Source organism: Otolemur garnettii, unplaced genomic scaffold, assembly GCF_000181295.1.
Source record: "Otolemur garnettii isolate 467f Iridium unplaced genomic scaffold, OtoGar3 scaffold00010, whole genome shotgun sequence".
Classification (NCBI taxonomy): Eukaryota; Metazoa; Chordata; class Mammalia; order Primates; family Galagidae; genus Otolemur; species Otolemur garnettii.
Genome location: NW_003852405.1, coordinates 2592347 through 2616328, shown reverse-complemented (window position 1 = coordinate 2616328; position 23982 = coordinate 2592347). Strand labels below are relative to the sequence as shown.

General features: G+C 44.2%; 1 protein-coding gene across 1 annotated transcript in view; it reads right to left on the bottom strand.

Moving 5' to 3' along the window:
* Window positions 1-21476, bottom strand: part of AKNAD1 (AKNA domain containing 1) — a 35168-nt gene extending 13692 nt beyond the window's left edge. The window contains exons 1-6 of the mRNA XM_023509870.1: window positions 20457-21476; window positions 17719-17758; window positions 17137-17285; window positions 16977-17039; window positions 11128-11261; window positions 3402-3558 (exon numbers count right to left, since the gene is read on the bottom strand). Of these exons, the coding sequence (XP_023365638.1) occupies window positions 3402-3558; window positions 11128-11261; window positions 16977-17039; window positions 17137-17285; window positions 17719-17758; window positions 20457-21476 (1563 nt within the window). The remainder of the gene's footprint in view (window positions 1-3401; window positions 3559-11127; window positions 11262-16976; window positions 17040-17136; window positions 17286-17718; window positions 17759-20456) is intronic.
* Between the last annotated feature and the right edge of the window lie 2506 nt (window positions 21477-23982).

Below are 23982 nucleotides of genomic sequence, written 5' to 3'. Positions count from 1 at the left end.
CCCACCATCATACCCGGCTTGCTCTGGCTAGTCTTGAACTCCTGAGCTCAAGCAATCTACCTGCCTCAGCCTCCTAGAGTGCTGGGATTATAGGTGTGAGCCACCAGGCCTCGCCTTTGTCTGTCTTTAAAAAAAAAAAACAGGGTGGTTTCAGTTTTGCAAATGTAAATTTAAATGTGGATATGGAGAAGGTGGTACAAATGGCCAAGAAACATGAAAACACACTGCATTTCATAAATAGTCAAACACAGATTAAAACCACGCAATACCAATTTTCATTTATCACTTAGCAAAGGTTGGAAAAAATATTGGGCAGGCCCAACTGTAGGCCTATGAACCAGGGGCCCATCTTTCTAAAGTGCGATTATCAGAATTTTCAGTCTGTACCATTTGACCCATTAACTGCTATCCTAGGTTTTTATTCTAAAGAAATAATCAAGGATGGACAAAAGTTTCTGTGTAAAATGATGTTCCCTGAAGCAGTAATATTGAAGAACTGGAAACTAATGTCCATCAATACGAGATTTGTTTAAATGAGTCAGGGTATGTCCATATAATGAAATATGACCCAGTCATTAAAAATGAAGCTGTAGGCTTATTCTATCTAAAACTCGGGAGTCCTCAAACTTTTTAAACAGGGGGCCAGTTCACTGTCCCTCAGACCATTGGAGGGCCGGACTGCAGGCCCAGGGACGAGTGGGCTGCTAAACAGGACAGGCAGCTGCAGCAAAAAACACCCGGCGGGCGGGATAAATGTCCTAGGCATTTTATTTATTTATTTATTTTTTGGAGACAGCTGTCGCCCTGGGTAGTGCCATGGTGTCACAGCTCACAGCAACCTCAAACTCTTTGGCTTAAGTGAGTCTCTTGCCTCACCTTCCCAAGTAGCTAGGACTATAGGCACCTGCCACAACCCCTGGCTATTCTTTGGTTGTAGTTGTCATTGTTGTTCGGCAGGCCCGGTCTGGATTCAAACGCAGCACCTCCAGTATATGTGGCCAGCGCCCTAGGTGCTGAGCTACAGTCGCCCCCTGACCTGGGGGGTTTTAATCCCAGTATTTCCAATTCATTCATAATGAAATAACTGCCAGACCCCTGCAACTTCAAAGTGCGGTCCCCAGAACTGAACCAGCACAGCCCCATTGGCATCACCTGGGAGCTTGTTGGAAATGCAAACTTGCAGGCTCAGCCCGACCCCCTGAATCAGAGTGCATTTTAATACAGACGATTCCGGGGCGCAGTGAAGCAAGAGAAACCCTGGTCTAGGTCCAGGTTCCCCGCCGGGTTTCTCCCCAGCGCTGAAAGACTGGGAAACTTCTAGCAATAGCAGCAGCTGTCACTGGCACTAACACCCAGGGCGCCAGGCAGGGAAAGAGCCAGGTGATCTCCATTCTGCCAATTTCAGCGTGCCTGTCAGCGGCTCTGTTTATATAGTTAGCAGCGAGGGCCTGGGCAGAACTCAACCCAGCCAGGGCCGGCCACTGAGGACAGCCTCGCAGCTCTCTGATCAGGTTGGTCCTGGGCAGCCTCGTCCTGCTCTGACAAATAACTAGTTTTTGTTTGTTTGTTTGTTTGTTTTAAAGGCAGTTTGGATTCTAGGGTCACTTCTTGAGCTACCTGGGAGTCTCACTTGGGGGGACCACTGGCTTTTCTTCAAGCTGTTGAAGCGTTATCAGGAATTTAATTTAGTGCTCCTGGTACAGTGGGAGCGAGCAACCTAGGCAGAGCGCGGCGTGGCCCTCCTGTGGCCATCCGGCTTTCTTCCTCCCCAACCCAGCGGCCCTGCCCCGAAGAGCCGGGCTCAGTCCTCGGCGAGGCAATTCGCTTCTCCTGGGGGGCCCAGGCCTTCTGGCTGTGCCCTTTGCCTGTGGGTGCTGCGGGGCGAGGACTCACGAGCGCGGGGTTAGCTCGCTGGGCTCCCGCAGAGTCCCTGTCGCCTCACTCCCACGAAAGTCCCGGCCTGGAGGGCAGCCAGGCTGCAACTTGGAAATCTGGGGGGCGCCGCACAGAAGGGCTTTCCTTTAGGGCTGCAGTCGCACCCAGGCGACTCCAAATCAGTTCAGCATCCCCTGGGGCACCTCAAACGTTCCCTGAAAGCCAATTTGGGTCCAGGACCGGCAGTGTAACAAGCTGTGAGTTTGGGGGACTGTGGTGAACTGTGGCGTCGGTTGTTCCAGCTGCGGTGGCTCAGGACTTACCACACTGAGCCTTCTGTTTGTAACAGGAATTTAGTCCAAGTTCAGGATACAAAGATGAACGCAAAGGCACAAAGACCAGCGGCACAGCGCTGTGGGACACAAAGGCCGGAGCAGAGCAGCTGCCCGAGGTGGGGGTGGGTATCGGTGCATAAACGACTTGACTCCCAGGCTGACCTTGAATGAGGGAGATTTTGCCAGGCAGGTGTTTTGAGGGGGCAAACACACCTCTTTGGAAGGGCTAACAGTTATACAACCATCTTGTCCTTAGCATTTACAAAAACCTCGTCCGAGTTTTGAGTATCAGCCCCCAGTGAGTCTTCACTTACTGTCTACAACTCAAGAGTCAATTTAAGGCCGTTATTTAGAGCCTTCAGTTCTCAGAGTTTTAATTTCTGAGAATTCTGAGAATTCAGAATCTGAAATGTTCCGATTGTTGAGGCTACAACAGCAAAAACTGTTGAAAGATGGTGACTGATCTGAATTCCTAATCTCGTACATGCAGACAATCCAAAATAATTTAACTTGAGGAATATGCAGAAGTGACTCCTGGGAAATATTTAACCACGTGTGCTATTTGTCATTTAGAAGAGGGAGTACAAAACTATGGAGAATTATTTCTTTCAGGCATGATTCACAAAAATTTTGCTGTTTACCCAGAAAAAATAGTCAGTGGGCTTCTCAGTTTAAACTGCATTGTTGCATCCTAAACTAATACAATGTTAAACATAATTAATAAAAGCTGAGTGCAGTTAACTAATGGCTGTAATCTTAGCCCTTTGAGGGCTGAGACAGGAGGATTGCTTGAGCCCAGGAGTTTGAGACCAGCCTGGGTACCATAATGAGACTTCTAGCCAGGCATGATGGTGTTTGCCTGTAGTCCTAGCTACACAGGAGGCGGAGGCAGGAGGATCCCTTGAACCCAGGAGTTTGACTCTGCAGTGAGCTATGATAACGCCACTGCCTCCAGCCTGAGTGATAGAGTAAGACCCTGTCTCAAAACTAAATAAAAAATACTAATAACTCTTGAAAAAGCTTCTAATTTTTAAAAGCTTGTTGCATTTTAAATAGTATGATTCATAGAACTCTGGAAAGTTTTCATAAGCTATTAAAAGAGAATTTGGTGAATCCATGAATTAGGAGTCTACCCATGCATAAACATCATTTTTTCCTGGCACAGAATTAGGCTGTAGATTGCTGTATTACCTCATTTGAGAGTGAAGAGAGTGTGGATGCCAAGTCAGCCAGGATGCCTGGAGAACTCGCAGGAAGGGAGCAAGCTGAAGTATATTTGATTTCATCAGTTTTCTCTTTAATACCTTCAAGTAGCATCTCCAACCTGGAGATTTCACCTTCCACTTTTCTAAGTAAAAATAAACAGGCATGTTCTGGACTATGTAGTCAGTACTGTAGTTAGTTACAACTGTTCTTGATGATAGCATTGATCTATATTATTAATGTGGCCTGTCTTCCAACAGGAAGGATGATGGACGCTCACCGTGACTGGCATCCTGTTTATAGTTTCACTTGAAAGGCCTGGGCTCTAATTCTCACTTTCTGTCCATTAACTGTGTACACCTGGGTAAATCATTTAGTCATTATGGGCCTCTGATGTTTCAGTTATAATGTTGGATAAAAATACTATGCCTTCCAGGTGCCACCTGTAGCTCAGTAAGTAGGGTGCTGGCCACATACACCAAGCCTGGTGGGTTTGAACCTAGCCCGGGCCTGCAGCAAAAAAATAGCCAGGAGTTGTGGCAGGCACCTGTAGTCCCAGTTACTTGGGAGGCTGAGCCAAGAGAATCGCTTAAACCCAAGAGTTTGAGGTTGTTGTGAACTATGATGCCACGGCACCCTACCGAGAGTTACATAGTGAGACTGTGTCTCAAAAAAAAAAAACAAAAACAAAACTATGCCTTATGTGGATTTGGTGATTTTATTTATTCATTTTAATCATTTTAGGTCAATTTGAAGGTATGAAGAATTAGGTTACAATGCTTACATCTGTTAGGTAGAGTCCCTCTTATAATTGTGTCCCATCCTAAGAGGTGTGCCATACAGCCTAACATTGTGCCCATTAAGTGGGAGCACACCCACCCACCCCCCTCCTCTCCTCCCTCTTCCCGTTCCCTCGTTCTCCAGCTCCACCTTGAATTGATGGTGGTGTTTTGAGTTTTTCTCCTATGTGGGCTTATATCAGATTGTCTACTGGCTTCATATTAGAATTAAGTACGTTGGATTCTTGCTTCTCCATTCTTGTGTTACTTTACTAAGAAGAATGTGTTTCAACTCCAACTTTACAAAAGATGTAAAGTCTCTACCTTTTTAGTGGCTGAATAGTACTCCATGTGCACATATACCACAGCTTGTTAATCCATTCCTGGGTTGATGGGCATCTTGGTGGCTTCCACATTTTGGTGATTGTAAACTAAGCTGTGATAAACAATCTAGTGCAAATGTCCTTATGAGAAAAGGATTTCTTTTTTCTTCTGGGTAGATGCCTAGTAGTGGGATTACAGGATCAAATCAGAGGTATTATTTGAGCTCCTTGAGGGAGATTGTATTAGTTTGCAGTCCCACCAACAGTGTGAAAAGGTTCCTTTCTTTCCACATCCATGCCAGCATCTGTAGCTTTGAGACTTTGTGATGTGGGCTGCTCTCACTGGGGTTAGGTGATAGGTTGGTTTTGATATACATTTCTCTGATGTTCGAGGACAATGAGCATTTTTTTCAAATGTTTGTTAGCCATTCATTTGTCTTCCTCAGAGAAAGTTCTCTTTATATCTCCTGCCAAGTGATAGAGGGGATTGTTTGCTCTTTTTTTGTTGATTGATTTGAATTTTCTATAGATTCTAGTCATCAATGCTTCATCAGATTCATACCATGCAAATATCTTTTTCCATTATCTATTTGCTTTAATTGCTGTGTCCTCAGCTATGTAGAAGCTTTTCATCTTAAGTCCCATTTGTTTTTGTTGCTGTGATGGCCACTGCAGTCTTTGTCATAAAATCTTTCCCCAGTCTGACATCATTGAGAGGTTTTTCCCCCATACTTTCTCCTAAGATTTTTATTTTGTGTCTTACATTTAAATCTTTTATCCATCTTGAGTCAATTTTTGTGAGCAGTGAAAGATGTGTGTCCAGTTTCAGTCTTTTATGTGGTTATCCAGTTCTCCCGGCACCATTTGTTGAACAGGGATTCTTTTCCCCTGCTGTAGGCTAATGTTTGGTTTATCAAAGATCAGATGGCAACTAAAGACTGGTTTCATCTCTTGGTTTTCTATTCTGTTCCATATGTCTGTCTCTATTTTTGTGCCAATATCATGCTGTTTTGATTATTGTGGACTTGTAGTATAACCTGAAGTCTGGTAGAGAGATGTCTCCAGCTTTGTTTTTATTACTTAAGAATTGCCTTGGCTGAATTTGGTGATTTTTTTTTTTTTTTTTGAGGTTCCTTGCAAGGGATTCTGAGAACAGTGATTCTATGAAAAAATTGTTATGTCATGTGATAAAAAGGAAGGATAATAAATGTGATAAATGTTTGAAAAATGTTTAAATCTACATGTCCATATGTATGTAATATATGTATTTAACCAACAAAGAGAATTCATTTTCTTTGAATCCATTACATTTACAAAAACTTACCTTGTGGTCCACAAAGAAAAATCTCAAATTCCAAAACATTAAAAATTATATCACCTTCAGTTGTGTCTGGTGGCTCACATCTGTAATCCCAGCACTCCGGGAGGCTGAGGTGGGTGGATTGCCTGAGCTCAGGAGTTTGAGTCCAGCCTGAGCAAAAGCAAGACCTGGTCTCTACAAAAAAAAAAAATAGAAAAGCTAGCTGGGCACTGTGGTGGGCCCCTGCAGTCCCAGCTACTGGAGAGGCTGAGGCAAGGGGTTCACATCAACCTAAGAGTTTGAGATTGCCATGAGCTGTGATGGCACAGCACTCTACCCAGTGCATAGAGGGAGACTTTATCTCAAAAAATACATCTATCACCTTCATTCTTTTATCACTAGAAGTCAAGAAAAGGATAACCCTCAAATCCTATTTAATTGGAAATGTTAACACTCATCTAAATAACTTTGGATTAAGTAGGAAATGAACATTAGGGATATTTCCAAGTGGGTGATAAATGAGAGAGCAACATGTAAAAACCAACATAATGTGGTTAAAGCAGCACTCTGAAGGAAATTTAAAGCCCTAAGGGTGTTATTTAAAAATCAGTAAGAATTCAAAACAGGAAGATTTTTTAAAAGTATAAAATAAATAGGCTCGGTGCCTGTGGCTCAAGCAGCTAAGGTGGTGGGTTCGAATCCCCAGCCCGGGCCCGCCAAACAACAATGATGGCTGCAACCATAAAATGGCCAGGCGTTGTGGCGGGCGCCTGTAGTCCCAGCTACTTGGGAGGCTGAGGCAGGAGACTCGCTTGAGCCCAGGAGTTGGAGGTTGCTGTGAGCATGGATTCCACGGCACTCTACCCAGGGGGATAGCTTGAGGCTCCTGTCTCAAAAAAAAAAAAAAAAGTATAAAATAAACCTAGGAAAAGGAAGTGATTCACAAAAGTAAGCAGAAATAAATGAAATCTCAAAGAATTTGATAAAATAAAAAATTCTTATAGAATATCTTCCCATAAAATAAACCTTAATAAGATTAAGAAAGTAAAAATGACAGGAAGACTTTAAAATCAAAAGGGATTAGAAAAACTTCATATTGACACAGTTGAAAATTTGCAGAATTCTTGTCCCTACAGAAAGCCATGGCAATTTATTTATTTTTTTTTTTGCCTCTTTAGAGGAAAATTTATTTTTTGTTTTTGATTTTTTTTTTTTATTAAGTCATAGCTGTGTACATTAATACTATCAGGGGGTACAGTGGGTTGTTTCTATATACAATTTAGAATACTTTCATCCAACTGGTTAACATAGCCTTCATGTCATTTTCTTAGTTGTTATGTAAGACATTTATATTCTACATTTAGTAAGATTCACATGTACCCTTCATGGCAATTTAGAAAAATATAAATTGTTAGGCTGGGTGCAGTGGCTCACACCTGTAATCTCAGCACTTTGGGATGCCAAGGTGGCAGATCACTTGAGCTCACGAATTCAAAACCAGCCTGAGCTAGAGGGAGATCCCATCTCTAAAAATAGTTGGGCATTGTGGCAGGCATCTGTAACCCCAGCTACTCAGGAGGCTGAGGCAAGAGAATCACTTGAGCTCAAGAGTTTGAGGTTGCTGTGAGCTATGACACCAGGGCACTCTACTGGGGGCCATGAAGTGAGACTGTCTCAAAAAAAGAGTTAAAATTCACTCAAAAAGATTGTCAAAGAGGTATCCAGTTACTTTTAAAAAAATAAAAATAAAAAACAAAAGTAAAGAATATGAAAAAAACTAGAGAAAAATAAAAAGGATTGTCAAATCTCTCCCCAAAATGCACCAAGTCCAGGTGAGATTATGGGTGAGTTCTACCAAGACCTTAATTCCTGTTTATAGATTCTTCTAGAATATAAAAGGGGAGATTTTCCCAATTCATTCCATAGTTTGACATTAGGATATTTATTAATCTACTACATTAATAGATTAAAGAAAAGCTAGGTTTCTCAATCCCATTTAATTAAATATTTTCCTAAATAAAACAACAAAGGCTTTCTTCTATAAAGCTAAGAATAAAAGGAAACTCTCTAGATGAAGCTTATCTACTTGAACCTACAGCAATCACCACATTTAGGAGAATTGTCATTACTGTTGGAAAACAACAAGAATTCTTTCACTAATACTAATTATCCCATGTTCCGTAAAACCTAGCAAATAAAGCGCTAAAAGTGAGATATATAAGAATTGGAGGGAAGAAAAGAAATAAGGAGTAAACAGTTAGGGGGAAAACTACCAATATTTTCAGATGCTCTGCCAGATCTGAAGACAAAGCCAGTTGAAAATTGAAACACTGGGAACAGAGTGGCCCCAAAATAGCCCAATGTAAGTTAAACATGTAATTCTCTATATTTCCTGTATGTCAGGAAAAAAAATCTATTAATACTCAGAAAAACCATAAAATAGCTATGATAAACTTAACAAAAAATGTGTAAGATTTAGGTGGAAAAAAAACATACTCTTGGATGGAAATACTCACTGCAAAGATCTTTAACTCTTCCCCATCATATCTGTAAATTCTAAACGTCCTAAAGAAAATTCTCATGAAATTTCATTAAGGAAACTTGGGAACTGATTATAAAGCTTATTAGTAAGTGGAGTATGCAAGAATAGCCAAAATTTTTTGAAAGAAGAAATCTTTCAAAATACAGACCACGATCATTTAAAACCATGTGGATACTGTGGAAATAGAAATATAGATGAATGGGATGGAAGGGTGAGCCCCTCCCTTACACACGTGGAGGTTTTGTAGCTGAGAAAGTCTTTTTCGTACAGTGGGGAAGGCTGTCCTAACATGGGGGGCAAAGACGTAAGCATGAAAACCCAAAGTGATCATTGAATAAAATGTAGGAAAATATGTTGTGATCTAATAGACAGAAGAAAATGAAGCAGGGAACAAGGAGAGACCAAAAACTTAAGAGAAAGTGCAATCAGGGAGCAAGACCTAAAGTGGCCAAAAGGGAGGGGCTCAGGACCAGGGGGCGGTGCCTGGGGCTCAAGGAGCAGGGCGATGGTGGGTTCAAACCCTGCCTCGGCCAAAAAAAAAAAAAAAAAAAATACAGGACCAGGGCTGAAGAGGTCGAGAGCGAGGGAGGGAAGGGGAGGCAGAAATGTGGAGATTTGGAGATAGAGAAAAGGCATTTTTGAGGAAATTCACAATCTTTTTTGTAAAGCAAAAGAAGATGGTATGCTGAGAATAGCAGGATAGAAAGGATAGATTGAGGTAGGGCCACATTTCTTGGCTTGGGCTGTCTGTGGGTGTGGAAGCATCTACTGACTACTGGACTCTATTCTGATGCACCAGATGCATAAAACCCAGGGAAGTATTTTTGCAAATCACCTTTGAAAGGTAACAAAGCAGTTTTAATAAGAACTCAACAGGAGATGTGAACAAGTGACTAGTCACTGGAACGAATTTGCAGAATTTCTGCCCCTACAGAAAGTCATCCACCTGACTTTGGGATCAACGCTTACAAGGCTCTCAACATATCAAGAGTCTGAGAGTGGCAGTTTGTGTGGAGGTGTGGGGCTTATAGTTTGTAAGTCTGCTTGTTACTACATTATGCACATTTGAGAGCAAGAGGACTGATCTTTTTTTTTTTTTTTTTTCTTTTTGAAACAGTCTCTCTGTAGCTCTGGGTAGAATGCGGTAGCCCTCATAGCTTAAGGGGGTCCTCAAACTTTTTAGACAGGGGGTCAGTTCACTGTCCCTCAGACCGTTGGAGGGCCAGACTGTGGGCCCTGGGACGAGCTAAGCAGGACAGGCAGTGGTGGCAAAAACACCCAGCAAGCTGCATGTGGCCTGTGGGCGGTAGTTTGAGGATGCCTGGTTTATAGCAACCTCAAACTCTTGGGCTCAAGTGATTCTCTTGCCCCAGTCTCCCGAGTAGCTGGGACTACAAGCATTAGCCATGATGCCTACCTAATTTTTCCATTTTTAATAGAGATGGGGGTCTTGCTCTTGCTCAGGCAATCCACCCACCTGAGCCTCCCAGAGTTAAGAGGACCAGGCTCAAGCTGATCAGCCTTTGCTTGTCCTGAGGTGGCTTTAACTGGATTTTGGGAGAGGCTAGGTCCCTCCCTTGCCCCACTGTTGAAAACTTCTCCCGTATATGGGATATAATTGCAGTTCAAAGTCCTTTGATTTATATTCGTGCCAGGCACAGTGTGGTTGTAACTAGGATATAAATAAGACATTGCATAACTTTGGTCTTAACATGCATAGAAGCCTGTCTTTAACATGACTGCCAAAACAAGAGATTCCTTGGAAAATAAATATCCTTCCTCTATTAATTTTAAAACAAATAGCAGAAGCATGTAGAGATTTTTTTTTCCAGGAAAAGAAAATAAGCCTTTGGGAAAGATCAATATTAAAACCTCATCCTTGCTGTCTAATTACTCAGTATTGAAATACAAGTAGACAGAGGTTCCATTCATTTTGAAAAAGTTAAACCTGGGGGGAAAGTGCCACAGGGCTCTAGTGCTGAAATACAAACAATTAAAATATTGTGGCATCAACAGTGATTCCATGGTAAAATGCTGTGAATAGAAAGAGCTGAATTTACAAATATTAAGCCTACCGAATAGATTCTGTTAATTCATATTAGGAAAATACATGGAAATAATCCCATCCTTTAGTCCTGGGATTCAGGTTGGAAATATCCGGAGTGGAGAGAAGAGAGTATGATGCCATAAAAATTACCAGTTGGAAACTTCAATTGGGAGGGTGGTTCCGAGTTTCTAATGTGAATTAACTCAGGAATCATTTAGCTTTAAGCTTTAAACGCTTTCCTTTGTCAGGTTGTGGGTCCTTCACCCCAAGGCTAATCAACCTTCCAATGATCTCTCCTACCCACTTCCCCCCAGAACTATCAGGGATGGGAAAGAAAGGGGGAGAAAAGAGGAACAGAAGAGAAGAACTGGGCAGGGACAGTAGGCAGGAGGGGAGAGGAGAAGGCCCTCTGTGGTCAGCATGTGGGCTTTCTAGGGCTTTCCTCTGCTTCTCTGGGGCTTGGAACAAATCATAATGACATCCACCCAGACATAAATGGCAGCACCATGCCTCTGCCCCAGGAGACACTTGTTCGTTGTGGCTGCTCCACCTGGGTCAGTGCCCAGCACTGACCATAGCAGGGCCCCCATGCTACCTGTGGTATGAGGTGACACTTTATTCACTGGCAGCTTTCCAAGCATGAAGCCGGGAGCCACTTCAGAATCCTACCTGGAGTAGGGCAGATTTGACCTCTCCCCGTTACACAGTTGGTTTAAACCTGACTTTTCTCGATCAAAGTCCCCGATGGTTGCAGACTCGTGCTTATGGGTATGCTGTTGCAAAGTCTGGTGCTTGTACTTGGTGGCCAGAAACTTCTGCTCCAGCGGTTCGAGATGTCCCTGCAGGTTCTCCAGGACCTGTAGCGGTGAAGGTATGGGAATCACTCACATGCGAGCCTATGCATGTAGTCATCTCCCCCAAGACACAACACAGGTGCACCCAACAGCAGTGTCAAAACAAAGCCACCAGTCTTCTTTTGGCAGCATCAGCTATTTTGTTTCAGAGCCTGACATCTCAAATACAGACAACCCAAGAGCCATCTCAGCATTCACAGTGCCATCCCGGCACGGGGCTGAAAGGCACAGTCGCTTCTGACTTCTCTCTCTGGCCCCTTAGGATTCCCTAAGTGGGACATTAGTAATCCTGTATATTTGCAGAATTATTGTTTTATAAAGTACTTCCCAGTGCCTCATTTAACCCACACCTGAAAGTTGTAGATGTTGTCAAGTAGATTTTATTATCCCAGTTTTATAGAGGAGGAAATTGGAGCTTCTAGAAGTATTCTGAAGCCACAGAGCTATTAAAGAACTGTAGTTAGAAGGCTTGGGTCTAAGTCCAGGGGGAGCTGGAGGGTGAGATGGGGAAGGAACGGCAGGAAGATTTAGCCAGAGCTATGAAGAGGTCTTGTAGAAGTCACCACATACAGATGGTCAGGTCATGACAATGCACAGGGGCTTCAGCCCCACATCCCCAGTCCCCGAGCACTGCCTACATCTGGCCACAGGCCAGAAGTGTGACATACAAAAACCTGTGCCAGGCACAGTCCCCAATCTTAGGGAATTTATACCACTGAGGGAAGAGGCTGTGGATTAGTCTACTATGCCAAGGCTCTGGAAGGAGTGAGACTTAAGTCCGACTTAAGAAAGACCTGTGAGGACGGCGCCCGTAGCTCAGTGGGTAGGGCGCCAGCCACATACACCCAGGCTGGCCGATTTGAACCCGGCCCAGGCCTGCTAAACAATAATGACAAATGCAACAAAAAAAATACTCAGGCGTTGTGGCAGGCGCTTGTAGTCCCAGGTACTTGGGAGGCTGAAGCAAGAGAATTGCTTAAGCCCTAGAGTTGGAGGTTGCTGTGAGCTATGACATCACAGCACTCTATCAAGGGTGACATAGTGAGACTCTGTCTCATAAGAAAAAAGCCCTGTGAGTATGTCCTCTCTGGGAAAAGACAGGCAGGAGTAACAACAGGAAGGTTTCACTAAGTGGATGATATTTGATCAAAAACTTGGAGCATACAAGGGACTAAGCCAGGTGGGAGTCTGAGAGAAGGTCAGCATAGCAGGCAGAGGGGATGTCCAGTGCAAAGGCCCAGAGGAGGGAGCAGGCCCAGCCAGTTTCGAATAGCAGGGAGACTCATGCTGCTGGATCATGAAAAATAGGAGAGGAGGAAGCAGCAGAGGTGAAGAGACACGGGCTTTGCTGAAGCCTGGTAGGGCCTGGCCCAGGCCCAGGCAGCATCCATGGAAATGGAGAGGAAGGGCGATGTGGAGAGATGTCACCCAGGGCAGAAATACAGCACAGAGAGGTTACAGGGTTCAAGTTCAGACTCTGTCATTTACTCATGGTATGATTTTAGTCAACTTGAACTCTCTAAATTTCTCAATTTTCTCATCTATCAAATTAAGATAATAGCCCTCCCCTCATGTTATAAAAATTAAATGTGATAATGCATTGTGTGCCAGGAGCATGGTACATAATCAATGGTGACTGCTATTCATCTTAAAAATGAATAAGTCTGGGAACATATTGGTTATAGGGTATAAAGATGCCAAGTGTCATGTGTATTTCCCATTTTCCCCCAGACCCCTTTCCATCTTCTGAGCTGACTTTAGCCACTGTAAGGGGCTCCCTTGTGCCCTGGCTTCAGTTGTTTGCAGCCAATGGAAGGCAACAGCAGAAAGAGGAGTTGGAGAAGGATGCGACAGGGGTCTTTATCCTTGATTTCCTCCTCGTGCCATCCTGGGTTGGCTCATCCCTCTGCTGAAAGCCGGAGGGCTCATCAGCTGTTCCTATAGCTATAGCTGCTCGCGCCAGGCCCTGGTATTCCTTAGGCCTAATTGTGAAGCAGCGCTGTCTTCCCGTTCCTGTCCCTTACCAGTTTCCCTTAACCTTGCCCACACTGCTGTAAAATAATGTGTGTACAAAGCTGTCCTCAGTTTCCCATTTGAGTCAGCCGTCTAGTCCCCACTGTCAGTCCCATAGATGATGCCCAAGTTTCCAGCTTGGGGAGTGAGAAGTGACAGACCTGACTAAAGCAAGGAATCTAACAAGGTTGAAGATGTCGGTGTTGACAGGCTGAGTTTGCAACAAGCATGGGAGACCCAAGTGAAGAGACACACGGATGTCTGGAGGGAGAGGTCAGGATGAGTAACGTTGGAATGGGTAGCACGAAAATGGCGGTTAAATTCTCAGGATGGCGAGGAAGGAAGGAAGTTAAAGCCAAGAGAGGGAATTAGATGCTCAAAGGAAAGAGGTTAAAAAGAGAAGAAAGCTAATTAAGAATCGGGATCTTGGAGTTTACATTGTGTTATATCTCAGAATACAAGAAGGCACAGTTTTCCAGGCATAAACGTATCTCGTTTAATTCTCACGACAGTTCCTGAGATGGAAGACATGCGTGCTGCAACCTGTCTGCAGTTGTGAAATCAATGAGCAGAAATAGCACACCTACTCCAAACCCAGCTGCGTTCCCAGGCCAACGCGTCCGTTGTGGCCCCGTCTGGCTTTCCTCCCACACTGTGCCAAATGGGCCCGGGACTCCCAGACCACAGGCCAACGTTGTCAGGAGCCGCTTTCCTCTCAGTCCCGGCAGGGATCCCCACTCACCCACTACGGTCAGGAAGAAACTTCCTGAATCAAGGCCTCTGAAGACTCGTGCCTTAAGTCAGTTCTCTCTGCTTTGCTCAGCCCTTCACATTTCTGTGTGCTGCCAGTTCCTGAAATCCATGCTTTGGGGAGATCTTTATCCTTTACTCTGCACCCTGCAATCTCACTTCCACATCCACCACTTCACTGCACCCAGGCTTGCCAAGGATTCTTGTGGCCAAATCCAATGCACTCTTATTTTCCTTTCAGTCTGGAGCTTTTTTTTTTTCTCTCTGTTGTCCAGGCTGGAGTGCAGTGATGTGATCATAGCTTACTGCAGCTGTGAACTAACTCATGGGCTCAAGCGATCCTCCTATGTCGTCAGCCTCCTGAGTAACTGGGACTACAGTTGCCTGCCACCACCACAGGCTAATTTTTAACAATTATTTTGTAAAATGGGCTAAGCATGGTGGCTCACACTGTTAATTCCAGAGCTCTGGGAGGCTGAAGCAGGTGGATGCTCCAGCTCAAGAGTTTAGGACCAGCCTGAGTCAGAGAGAGACCCTGTCTCTACTAAATAGAAAAACTAGCTCGGCCTTGGGGTGGTAGTCTGTAGTCCCAGCTACTCAGGAGGCCGAGGCAGGAGGATCACTTGACCCCAAGAGTTTGTGGTTTCTGTGAGCTGTGACATCATGGCACTCTATCCAGGGAGACAGAGTGAGACTCTCAAAAAATAATAATAATGTAGAGTTAGGAGGGTCTTACTATGTTGCCAATGCTGGTCTTTTATTTATTTATTTTTTTGAGACAGAGGCTTAAGCTGTCACCCTGGGTAGAGTGCTGTGGCATCACAGCTCACAGCGACCTCCAACTCCTGGGCTCAATCAAGTCTCCTGCCTCAGCCTCCCAAGTAGCTGGGACCACAGGCACCTGCCGCAACACCTGGCTATTTTTTGGTTGCAGCTGTCATTGTTGTTTGGTGGGCCTGGGCTGGATTCAAACCTGCCACCTTAGGTGTATGTGGCTGGTGCCTTAGCCACTTGAGCCACAGGCGCCGAGCCACCAATGCTGGTCTTAAATCTTAGCCTCCAGCAATAGTCCTGCCTCAGCATCCCAAAATTCTGGGATCACAGGCATGAGCCCCTGCACCTGGCCCCAGCCTTGGACATTTGATGGTGAGGCCTACTCTTCCCTTCTCAAAGGCCTCCTTTCTCGTGGCATCTCTGGAGCTGCTCCTCTAGGGCTTCCTCGGACCTTTCAGGTCTTTCCTCCTCTTGTCTGCCCCCTGGTTGCTGTTCCCTATGCAGCTATAGTTGGCCCAGGCAATCTCATCTGCTCCATAACTGCAACCCACAGCTATGCTCAAATCTGTATCTCTAGCCCAAACAGCTCTGAGGGCCAGACCCATTACTCTCCTGCCTACCAGGCCTCTCTACTTAGATGTTCCGTAAGGACCTCAAACTCAAAAAGTCCCAAACTAAATTTGGCGTCTTGGCTCCTGCCTGCCTTCCACCCCTATTCTGAACTGGATCTTCTACTTTTATTCCTGACCTTGGTTACCTAAGCCGGAAATCTGGACCTCATCCGAGCCTCCTCCTGTCCTTTATTCACCACTTTCCATTAACTATTCCCTTAAATCCTGAGATTGTCCCCCTCTCTGTTGTCCTGGCCAGCCTGGTACAGGCCCTCGTATCTCATCACTTGAATGCTGGCTTCCTGACCAACCTGTGCACCTGTGGTCTTCCTCCCACAGCGCTTCCCATTTATCAGCTTTAAATCCTTCAGTTCTGCCTCATCCCTCTGCCTCAGGACGGAATCTAACCTCCTTGGCATGGCTTAAGGCCTTTGGTGATATGGCCTTCTTCTATCACTCTGGTCTTCTCCTCCCACTTCACCACACATCACAGCACCCAGCAGCTCCTCCCACTGGCAGCACCCTCTCCTGTGCCACTGCACCTGCTGTTTCCTTTTTCTAGAATGTTCCTTTGCCCCTATTCTGCCAAGCTCACTTCTACTCTCCCACAACACCCAGCTCAGAAGTCACTTCCAGGGAGCCTTCCAAAGTATTTCCTAACCTGCAAAGGTGACCCTCTTCTATACATCTGTAGTAATAATTAATCTGCATTTAATTGTCTATGTACCAGTCTACTCTTCCTAAGAGACTATAAGCCATTTTAAAAAGAAATTATTTCTTCATGTCCAAATCTGCAGTGCCTGGTAAAGAGTCTGGGACATAGTTACCAATGCATGGTGTTTGTCAAATTAATGAATGATCAATTGTGTCTTTTAGCTTTGGGGTCCTCCTGGTATGGTCCCTAACTCTAGGTTTCTGAGTGTAGTCTGTGCTGAACCTTGCTTGTTCCTACATTGGGACGCCTGCCCACCTACCATGTTAGTGACCCCATGGCCTCAGCTGCAGCCTCACGTCAGCACATTCCTGGTTCTCCCAGGCTCAGCCCTTTGCCCTGTTGCTCCACGCCCGCTTCCCACACACTGATAACAAGGCTATGATGGTGACAGCTTCAATTAGTGATTTGGCTAAACGCAACAACAAGCAAGGATGTGAAAGTGAAAGATTTTGGCCTGAAAAGCACTGCTTCAAGACCGATTTTAAAAGTTTTCAAAGTCATATTGCCAAATGCCAACAATTTTAATAATCTAAATCCATCAGGGCCATCAGCTATGGAAGGCCCACCCTTCATAATGGCTTACATGTTCTTCTTTTCTGGAAAACATCATGGTCTCTGATATATAATGAGGTGACTGGAGAGGAGTAACAGTTGGAAGTACTAGGTCCCCAGAGAGGGAAAGAAGGCTAGGTGCATACAGAGTTAGCATTCCAAGCTTTGCCAGCCCCCATGAACAAAGACAGTTGCATCTTCAGCAAAGCATTTCCACTCCCATCACTGGCGCTATGAAGTCATTTACATTACCCAGCTCAAATTCCCTAATAAAGATTATAAAGACAGGATAAAATTAATTACCATCCTCTTGTCTTGCAAATGACTGAGAGAGTCCTTTCTTATTCTTTTTGAAAATTCTTGTACCTGCAGTGAAGAATATGTAATCTTTCATTAATGGAATGGAGTCTCACGTTTGAATTGAGTTACTTCTATCCTTTATAATAAGCTTTAAAAGTCTTACTTTAGTCTTCAGTTGGTCAGTCTGTTCACTTAACTTCTGGCACATCTGTTTCCCTTGGTATATCTTCTGCAATATATTAGGAGAGCTTGAGGAAGGGTCTTTCTGAGAAGTTGATGAAACCATAGAGAGGCTTGTCTCAGATTCTATTCCTAAATAAGAAAGAATACATTTTGGTTGTCACTCATTTCAACTTATCACAGTTTTATTAAGTACTGAGAACAGAAGGCTACTACAACTTGCTATTTTTTTTTTTGAGTCAGTCTCACTTTGTTGCCCTTGGTAGAGTGCCATAGCATCATAACTCACAGCAACCTCGAACTCTTGGGCTCAAGTAATCCTCTTGCCTCAGACTCCTGAGTAGGTGGGACTACAGGTGCCCACCTCAGCATCCAGCTATTTTTAGAGATTGGGGGTCTCGCTCTTGCTCAGGTTGGTCTAGACCTCCTGAGCTCAAGGAATCCACCCCACCTCAGCCTCCCAGAGTGCTAGGATTACAGGTGTGAACCGCTACACCCCTTTGACCTGCTATGTTTTTTTAAGTTTTCAAATGTCTAAATCAAAGAAGTTTTAAAATGTTAGCACCTGTGAGCAGTTCTCGGTGGATATGTTCTATCGACTCCACCTGCACAATTAAAGAGTTAGAAAACATTAAAGTTGATAATTGATCAATAACATTATTATTCAGAATGACCCTACAAGTTCTGGTCATCACAAAGACAGCAGTGCTGTGGTCAAGAGCTGGGGCCTTGACACAAATGGGGATGTAAGTGGCCTACCTCATAAGGTTGTTGTGGTGATTAAATGTTAAATATCTGCTGTAGTACTGGTCATGTGGTGAGCACTTAACAATGCATGTTGTTATACTACCATGGTTGGTGCTAGTATGTAGAATGTTCACACGTTTCTCTTAACTAGACCATAAGCTCCGTGAAGGCAGGAATCATTATTGGTCTTGTCACTAGTGCTGCCACAATACTGAACACATAGTAGTCGCACCCTGGAGAATAATATGCATTAAGTTCCAAAATGGTCAAGATAGCAATTGTTTTCTACTCACAAGAGGCTAATTAGACAGAGGTTTAAAGTCCAGAGTGATTCACCTTGGGGGTCCTTCCTTTCCCCCATAACACATAAAGATTGAAAATGTGCTAGTACTAGAGAGCTACGTGGTAGAGGTTAAAATAGACTGATTATACAGTCTCGAGTGTATGATACAGACGAAGCCTGTAGGTTCCAGTTCTCCAACTTGAATTGATAGGACTAGAAAAAGTCGGATAGCTGAGCTCAAAGTCCCCCTGCCAGAGAGAGCTGAGGCTGATAACCACATCGCTGCTTCTAACCAACTGGGCGCAACAGGGACATTCTCCTACAGGCAGAACAAGGAACCCCAAGGCTTCCAAATGCCACTGGGGTGTAGATTTCTCCAAGACTCAGAAGCATGCCAGTCATGGCCAGGTGGGCTGCTGGCTCCAGGTGTAGAGAAGTGTGTGTTGGAGGTTGGGGGTTTCTACGCAAACTCTCCAGGAAACTTTCTTTCAAAGAGAAAGGAGTTGAAGCATGAGGGATGGAACTGGAAACAGGCAGATATTTGATGATATCGTTAAGCCCAGGAGACCAGACACCCTTCCTATAAAGCTTAAAAGAAAGAGCGTACAGTCCTGGCAAAGTACCAAAGAACGAAAATGTTTGTTTTGATTATCAATGTGGATTTACCTTGCCACTGAACCTTAATAATCAAAGCGGTCCTGAGCCTTAGCATGCTGGGAAGCTGGAGAGCAGGATGAAAAGATGGGATGAGGGAAAGGGGGGAATAGCATAAATTATCAGCCAAGTTTTAGACTAAATGGTACCAACATAACACATTTGAAATCTGTTATTAAAGATCTTAATTCAACTTAACTTAGCATCAGTAACTCAGTGCCTAATATATGTAAGACACAAGACCAGGCCTTGGGGAAGGTAGACAGTGGAATATGAAGAGGAGATCAGGTCCTCCAGAGGCTTCAAATCTGGTGGAAAAAAGCAGACACCTCCAAGTTATGAGAAGCGACTCTGGCTGAGATAAATGCTCTGATAATTCCCTTCACAGTAACTTCAAAAAGAAAAAAAAAGTGAAATACCTAGGAATATACTTAACAAAAGAGGTGAAAGACCTCTAAAGAAAATTACAAAACCCTAAGAAAAGAAATAGCAGAAGATATTAATGAAAGAATGTACCATGCTCATGGCTGGGAATGATCAACATTGTTAAAATGTCTGTACTTCCCAAAGCAATCTACAGACTCAGTGCAATCCCCATTAAAATACCAACATCCTACTTTCAAGATGTGGAAAAAATAATTCTTTGTTTTGTATGGAATGAGGACAAAAACTCATATGGCCAAGGAAATTCTTAGTAATGAAAACAAAGCCAGGAGCATCAGCCTACCAGGCTTCAGGCTGTACTACAAGGCCATAGTGATCAAAACAGCATGGGATTGGCACAAAAATAGAGACACAGACATTTGGGATGGAACAGAAAACCAGGAGATGAAACTAACATCTAGCCACCTGATCCTTGGTAAACCAAACAAGAACATACTGGAATAAAGAATCCCTATTCAATAAATGGTACTGGGAGAACTAGATAACCACATGGAAAAGAATAAAACTGGACTTGTACCTTTCACTACTTACAAAAATCGATTCCAGATGGATAAAATATTTAAGGCATGAAACAATAAAAATCCTTGAAGAAAGGGTGGGGAAAACACTTGAAGATATCAGCCTGGGGAAAGATTTTATGAAGAAGACTTCCGCGGCAACTGCAACAACAACAAATATAAATAAATGGGACTTAAACTGGTAGTACTAAACAAAGCTGGAAAAGATTGTAACTTGGGGGATCTGAAAACTATTGTGGCCCAAGGGGGACCTGAAGGAGGCCAAGAAACTGAGCAGGTCTGTGGTAAGTAGAGGTGGGATGTACTCCGCAGGGCAGGAGCTCAGAGTTCAGGGCCTGAGAGGAGGGCCCGGACCACCCAGGTAACGGAGGGTGAGTCATAAGGGAGGGGAGCTGAGTTTTAAAAAATGGGGAGACCCAAATTCCAGCTTGAAGAATTTGGATTTTATTCTTTCGTGTGCTTTTCTCAGCCTAGCCCCTGAGTCTGCTCATAAGACTATCCACCGGGCTTCTCAGAGGTCAAGTCGTACTTGCCCAGGGTGACCCAGGAGGCTGAGTGAGACCACAGAACTAGCACCAAACCTCCTCCAAAACCCCACACTAAGACAGATGAGCAGTGGCTCTGCTTCTGTATTTGCGGGAGACTGTGTTCATTTACCTGCCTGTGTTGTGCAGCTTTAGTAATTTTCTCTTTCTCTTGATGACGTTTTTCAACACACTTGGACCTAGGCATGGTTTCTAAAATACTTTGCACCATAGCTGACTTACTTCTCAATTTAGGAGAAAAGTTGGCTTGTTTAGCTGTTTTAAATGGCTTATTCATCAGGTTATTTTTAGGAATTTTCACTTTGGGAACAGCCTTACAGAAATCAGAGAGCTGGCGATGAACGCGACCTCGGCCACTTTTGAACCGGGTGCTTGAACTTGCTTTGTCAAGGTGCTGTTTCTGCGGCCACTGCCCTCGACAACTTTTTTGTTGATCCCTTGGACCCCTGACTTTAGTTACAAAATTTGAATTTTCTTGAGGACTGGGAGCTCTCGTAGCTGCTAGCGCTTTCGTGTCAGAGGTATTTTCTTCCGTTGTGTTTGGAGAACAACCGGGCTTGCTGCTACGTGCCCCATCCCTGTGGGGGTTCACTTGGTCAGTGAGTTCTGAGGTTTCTTCTTGTGGCCAAGCACTCTTCCTATAACCTGCAGTAATATTGTTAGTCATAGCTGCTGCTTCGAAACTGTCCACATTGGAGATCTCTGGGGCAGTTTCACAGTCGGTGCTTTGACTTCTTAAGAATTGGTCTTTGGAAAGATGTCGGAGTAAGATGTCAGAGGTGTTTGGCTTTGGAGTGTTTCCCTTGTTAGCTGGAATATGAGGGGTTCCAGGGCACTGCTTCTGTTTATCATGTTTGACGACGAGGTTTTCAGTCATTTTACCGGGCGGCATGGCCCTCGCTGCATTTCTGCAGATCTCATCAGCTGTTGCATTCTCTTGAGAGTCGTTTTCTGTTAAAATGATCTGATTTGAGCTATCAAGGAGGTCAATTTTTGAGGCAAAACCATCATCAGTTTGAGAGAGGCTCCCGTCGTAAGGCAAATCCTCCTGTTGCTGGTAGGTTGTGTCTTCCGAAACATCATCCGTGCTGGAGCAGCCTGACCTCTCCTGGCCTCTGCTGCCTGCTCTCATGTTCTTAATCATAACCACCGTACATCTTTGGGGTTTTGCAGATGGCCCTTTGGATGCGTCCTGTTCGGTGTGAAATGAGAACAGCCTTGTTGGTAACTGTGTTGGAGGAATGCGCGAAACTCTGCTCAGCCTGGCGTCTATGCCAGAACTAAATGGATGCTTCACTTAAAGGAATTCAGTTTGCAACACGAAGGCAGAAAGCTCCCCCGAGAGCTAACCCCCCCCCCAAATCCCGTGCTGTGACCTAATCAGGGGCAGACCGGGGCTTTTATAGCGAGGGGTAGAAAAAACAGGGGAGTGTTAAAATGTTCACTTATAACAATTTGAGGGATGGTTAATGACCAAATATTTATCACCTTGCCTTAGGAAATACTATTTGGAGTTTGTTCTCTCAAAATAGGATCTTGGGATCCAAGTCAAAGTTGTTTAAGTACCAACCATGCTGTCCCTTAGCCACAGGTCATTAACAAGCCTGTAAGTCATGTGGCACCGGAGGCTGGCTCAGCTCAAACATCCACCTTTCCTGTTCTGGTGCTTTTTCAGCTACCCCTCCAGACCTTCTGATCCCCATCTCTTGATTTCCCCTTGCAGAGAAAAACTGACAGAAATATGACCAAGGGACAGATGGGCCTTTTGAACACCTGGAGGTTGCTCTCCTGCTAAACATCTCTCTGATAAGTAGAACCCGGGCAGAGCCTAGTCAGAAAGGCTGCCTTCCCCTGAGCAATCTGGGCCCACACAGAGTCTGATGGTAGCAGAGAGTTTGGGGGTACTCCTAAAAGTGGTCAGCACAAAACCAACTGCCACTTGGGTATACGAGTCCTTTTTTCTTTTTCTTTTTAAACACAATTTCAAACATATTTCTCTCTTCTTGATCTGTGACCTTATGGGACAACTCCTCAGAAGTACTGTTTAGGTGGAGTAACTGGTGTTCCCATCTTGCCTGGGGCACTGGCCAGGCTTTGCTGTTTACCAGCCCAAGGCGACCACAGCCTCTGGCCAGGGTTCTCTGCCCAGGCGATTACAGAGTGAACAGATCTCTGAGGTTCTCTCCTCAACCAAAATTTTATGAGTCTATAACCTTGTGATTTATTAAGTAACCTCAAAAGCTAAAATAATATGTTTGACCAAAAATACTTTTTTGAGCGAAGTTCTTTGAAGAACACAGGAGTACTAACCCAATGTGGTAAAGGCATCTGTGAAACATTGTACAAAAATCTTAATTGATAGGCCAGCGTTAGAAAACCCAAATCCAAAAGATGCTCTGTTGGGGGGGAAAGACAGAGAGAGATCCCTGTAGGATTACTTTAAATCATTTATAGAGGCAGTTTTTACTAAGATTTGAGGCACGTTCTTCATTCTTCATGAATTACAGGCTATTCTGACCCAAGTAGAAGAACAAGGGAAAATGTTTCCTAAGAAAGTCAAAAGCATAGTGGGAAAGCAGGAATTGAAAGGACAGGATTTTAATTCTAGCTTCTCCACTTGTTAGTTTTATATCATGTGGAAAGTTATTTAACTTGTTCGCGTCTCTGTTTCCTCTTCTGAAAAATAGGGAGAGAAATACTTGATATGATGCATATAAAGCACTTGGCATAGAGCTTGGCACAGCGTGAGGAAAATGAAAAAACGAACCTCAGCATTGGGGTACTGGAGAATGACCAGCTCCAGAAGGCTAGGTGCTCCTATTTAAAGCATAAAGGAAGGAATTGCATATATAAGACATAATCTTTCAAAGAGCCTTAAAACTATTTTTTTTTTTTTAAGACAAAGTCTCACTCTGTTGCCCTGGGTAGAGTGCTGTGGCATCATGGCTCACAGCAACCTCAATCTCTTGGGCTCAAGTGATCCTCTTGCCTCACCCAGCTGTGTAGACTACAGGCACCACAACCCCCAATCACTGTCCCATTTTCTTCCCTATTTTTAGTAGTGATGGGGTCTCACTCTCAGGCTGGTCTCCAACTGAGCAATCTACCTGCCTTGACCACCCAGAGTGCTAGAATTTATGGTGTGAGCCACTGTGCCCCACCCTAAAACTATTCTTAAAATCAACCCATAAATATATGGTTTGAAGGTGAAAAACATTACTGAATAATTTTAAGTAAAACAGTGTCTTAATTTTTGAGAAGAAAATGAAAGAGAGAAAACGTCTTTAGATACCTACATAGAAAAGGGAAAAAGAAAGACAAATTCTAGTTTGGCTGGACTTCTCTTAGACAGTCTCAAGCTGTCGCCCTGGGTAGAGTGCTGTGGCATCACAGCTCACAGCAACCTCCAACTCTTGGGCTCAAGCAATTCTCCTGCCTCTGCCTCCCAAGTAGCTGGGACCACAGGCACCCGCCACAAGGCCCAGTTATTTTTTGGTTGCAACCGTCATTATTGTTTGGCGGGCCCAGGCTGGATTCGAACCCACTAGCTCAGTGTATGTGGCTGGCACCTTAGTGGCTTGAGCCACAGGTGCTGAGCCCCACGCCCTTTTTGTAAAGGAAAAAAAAGACACTTTGTT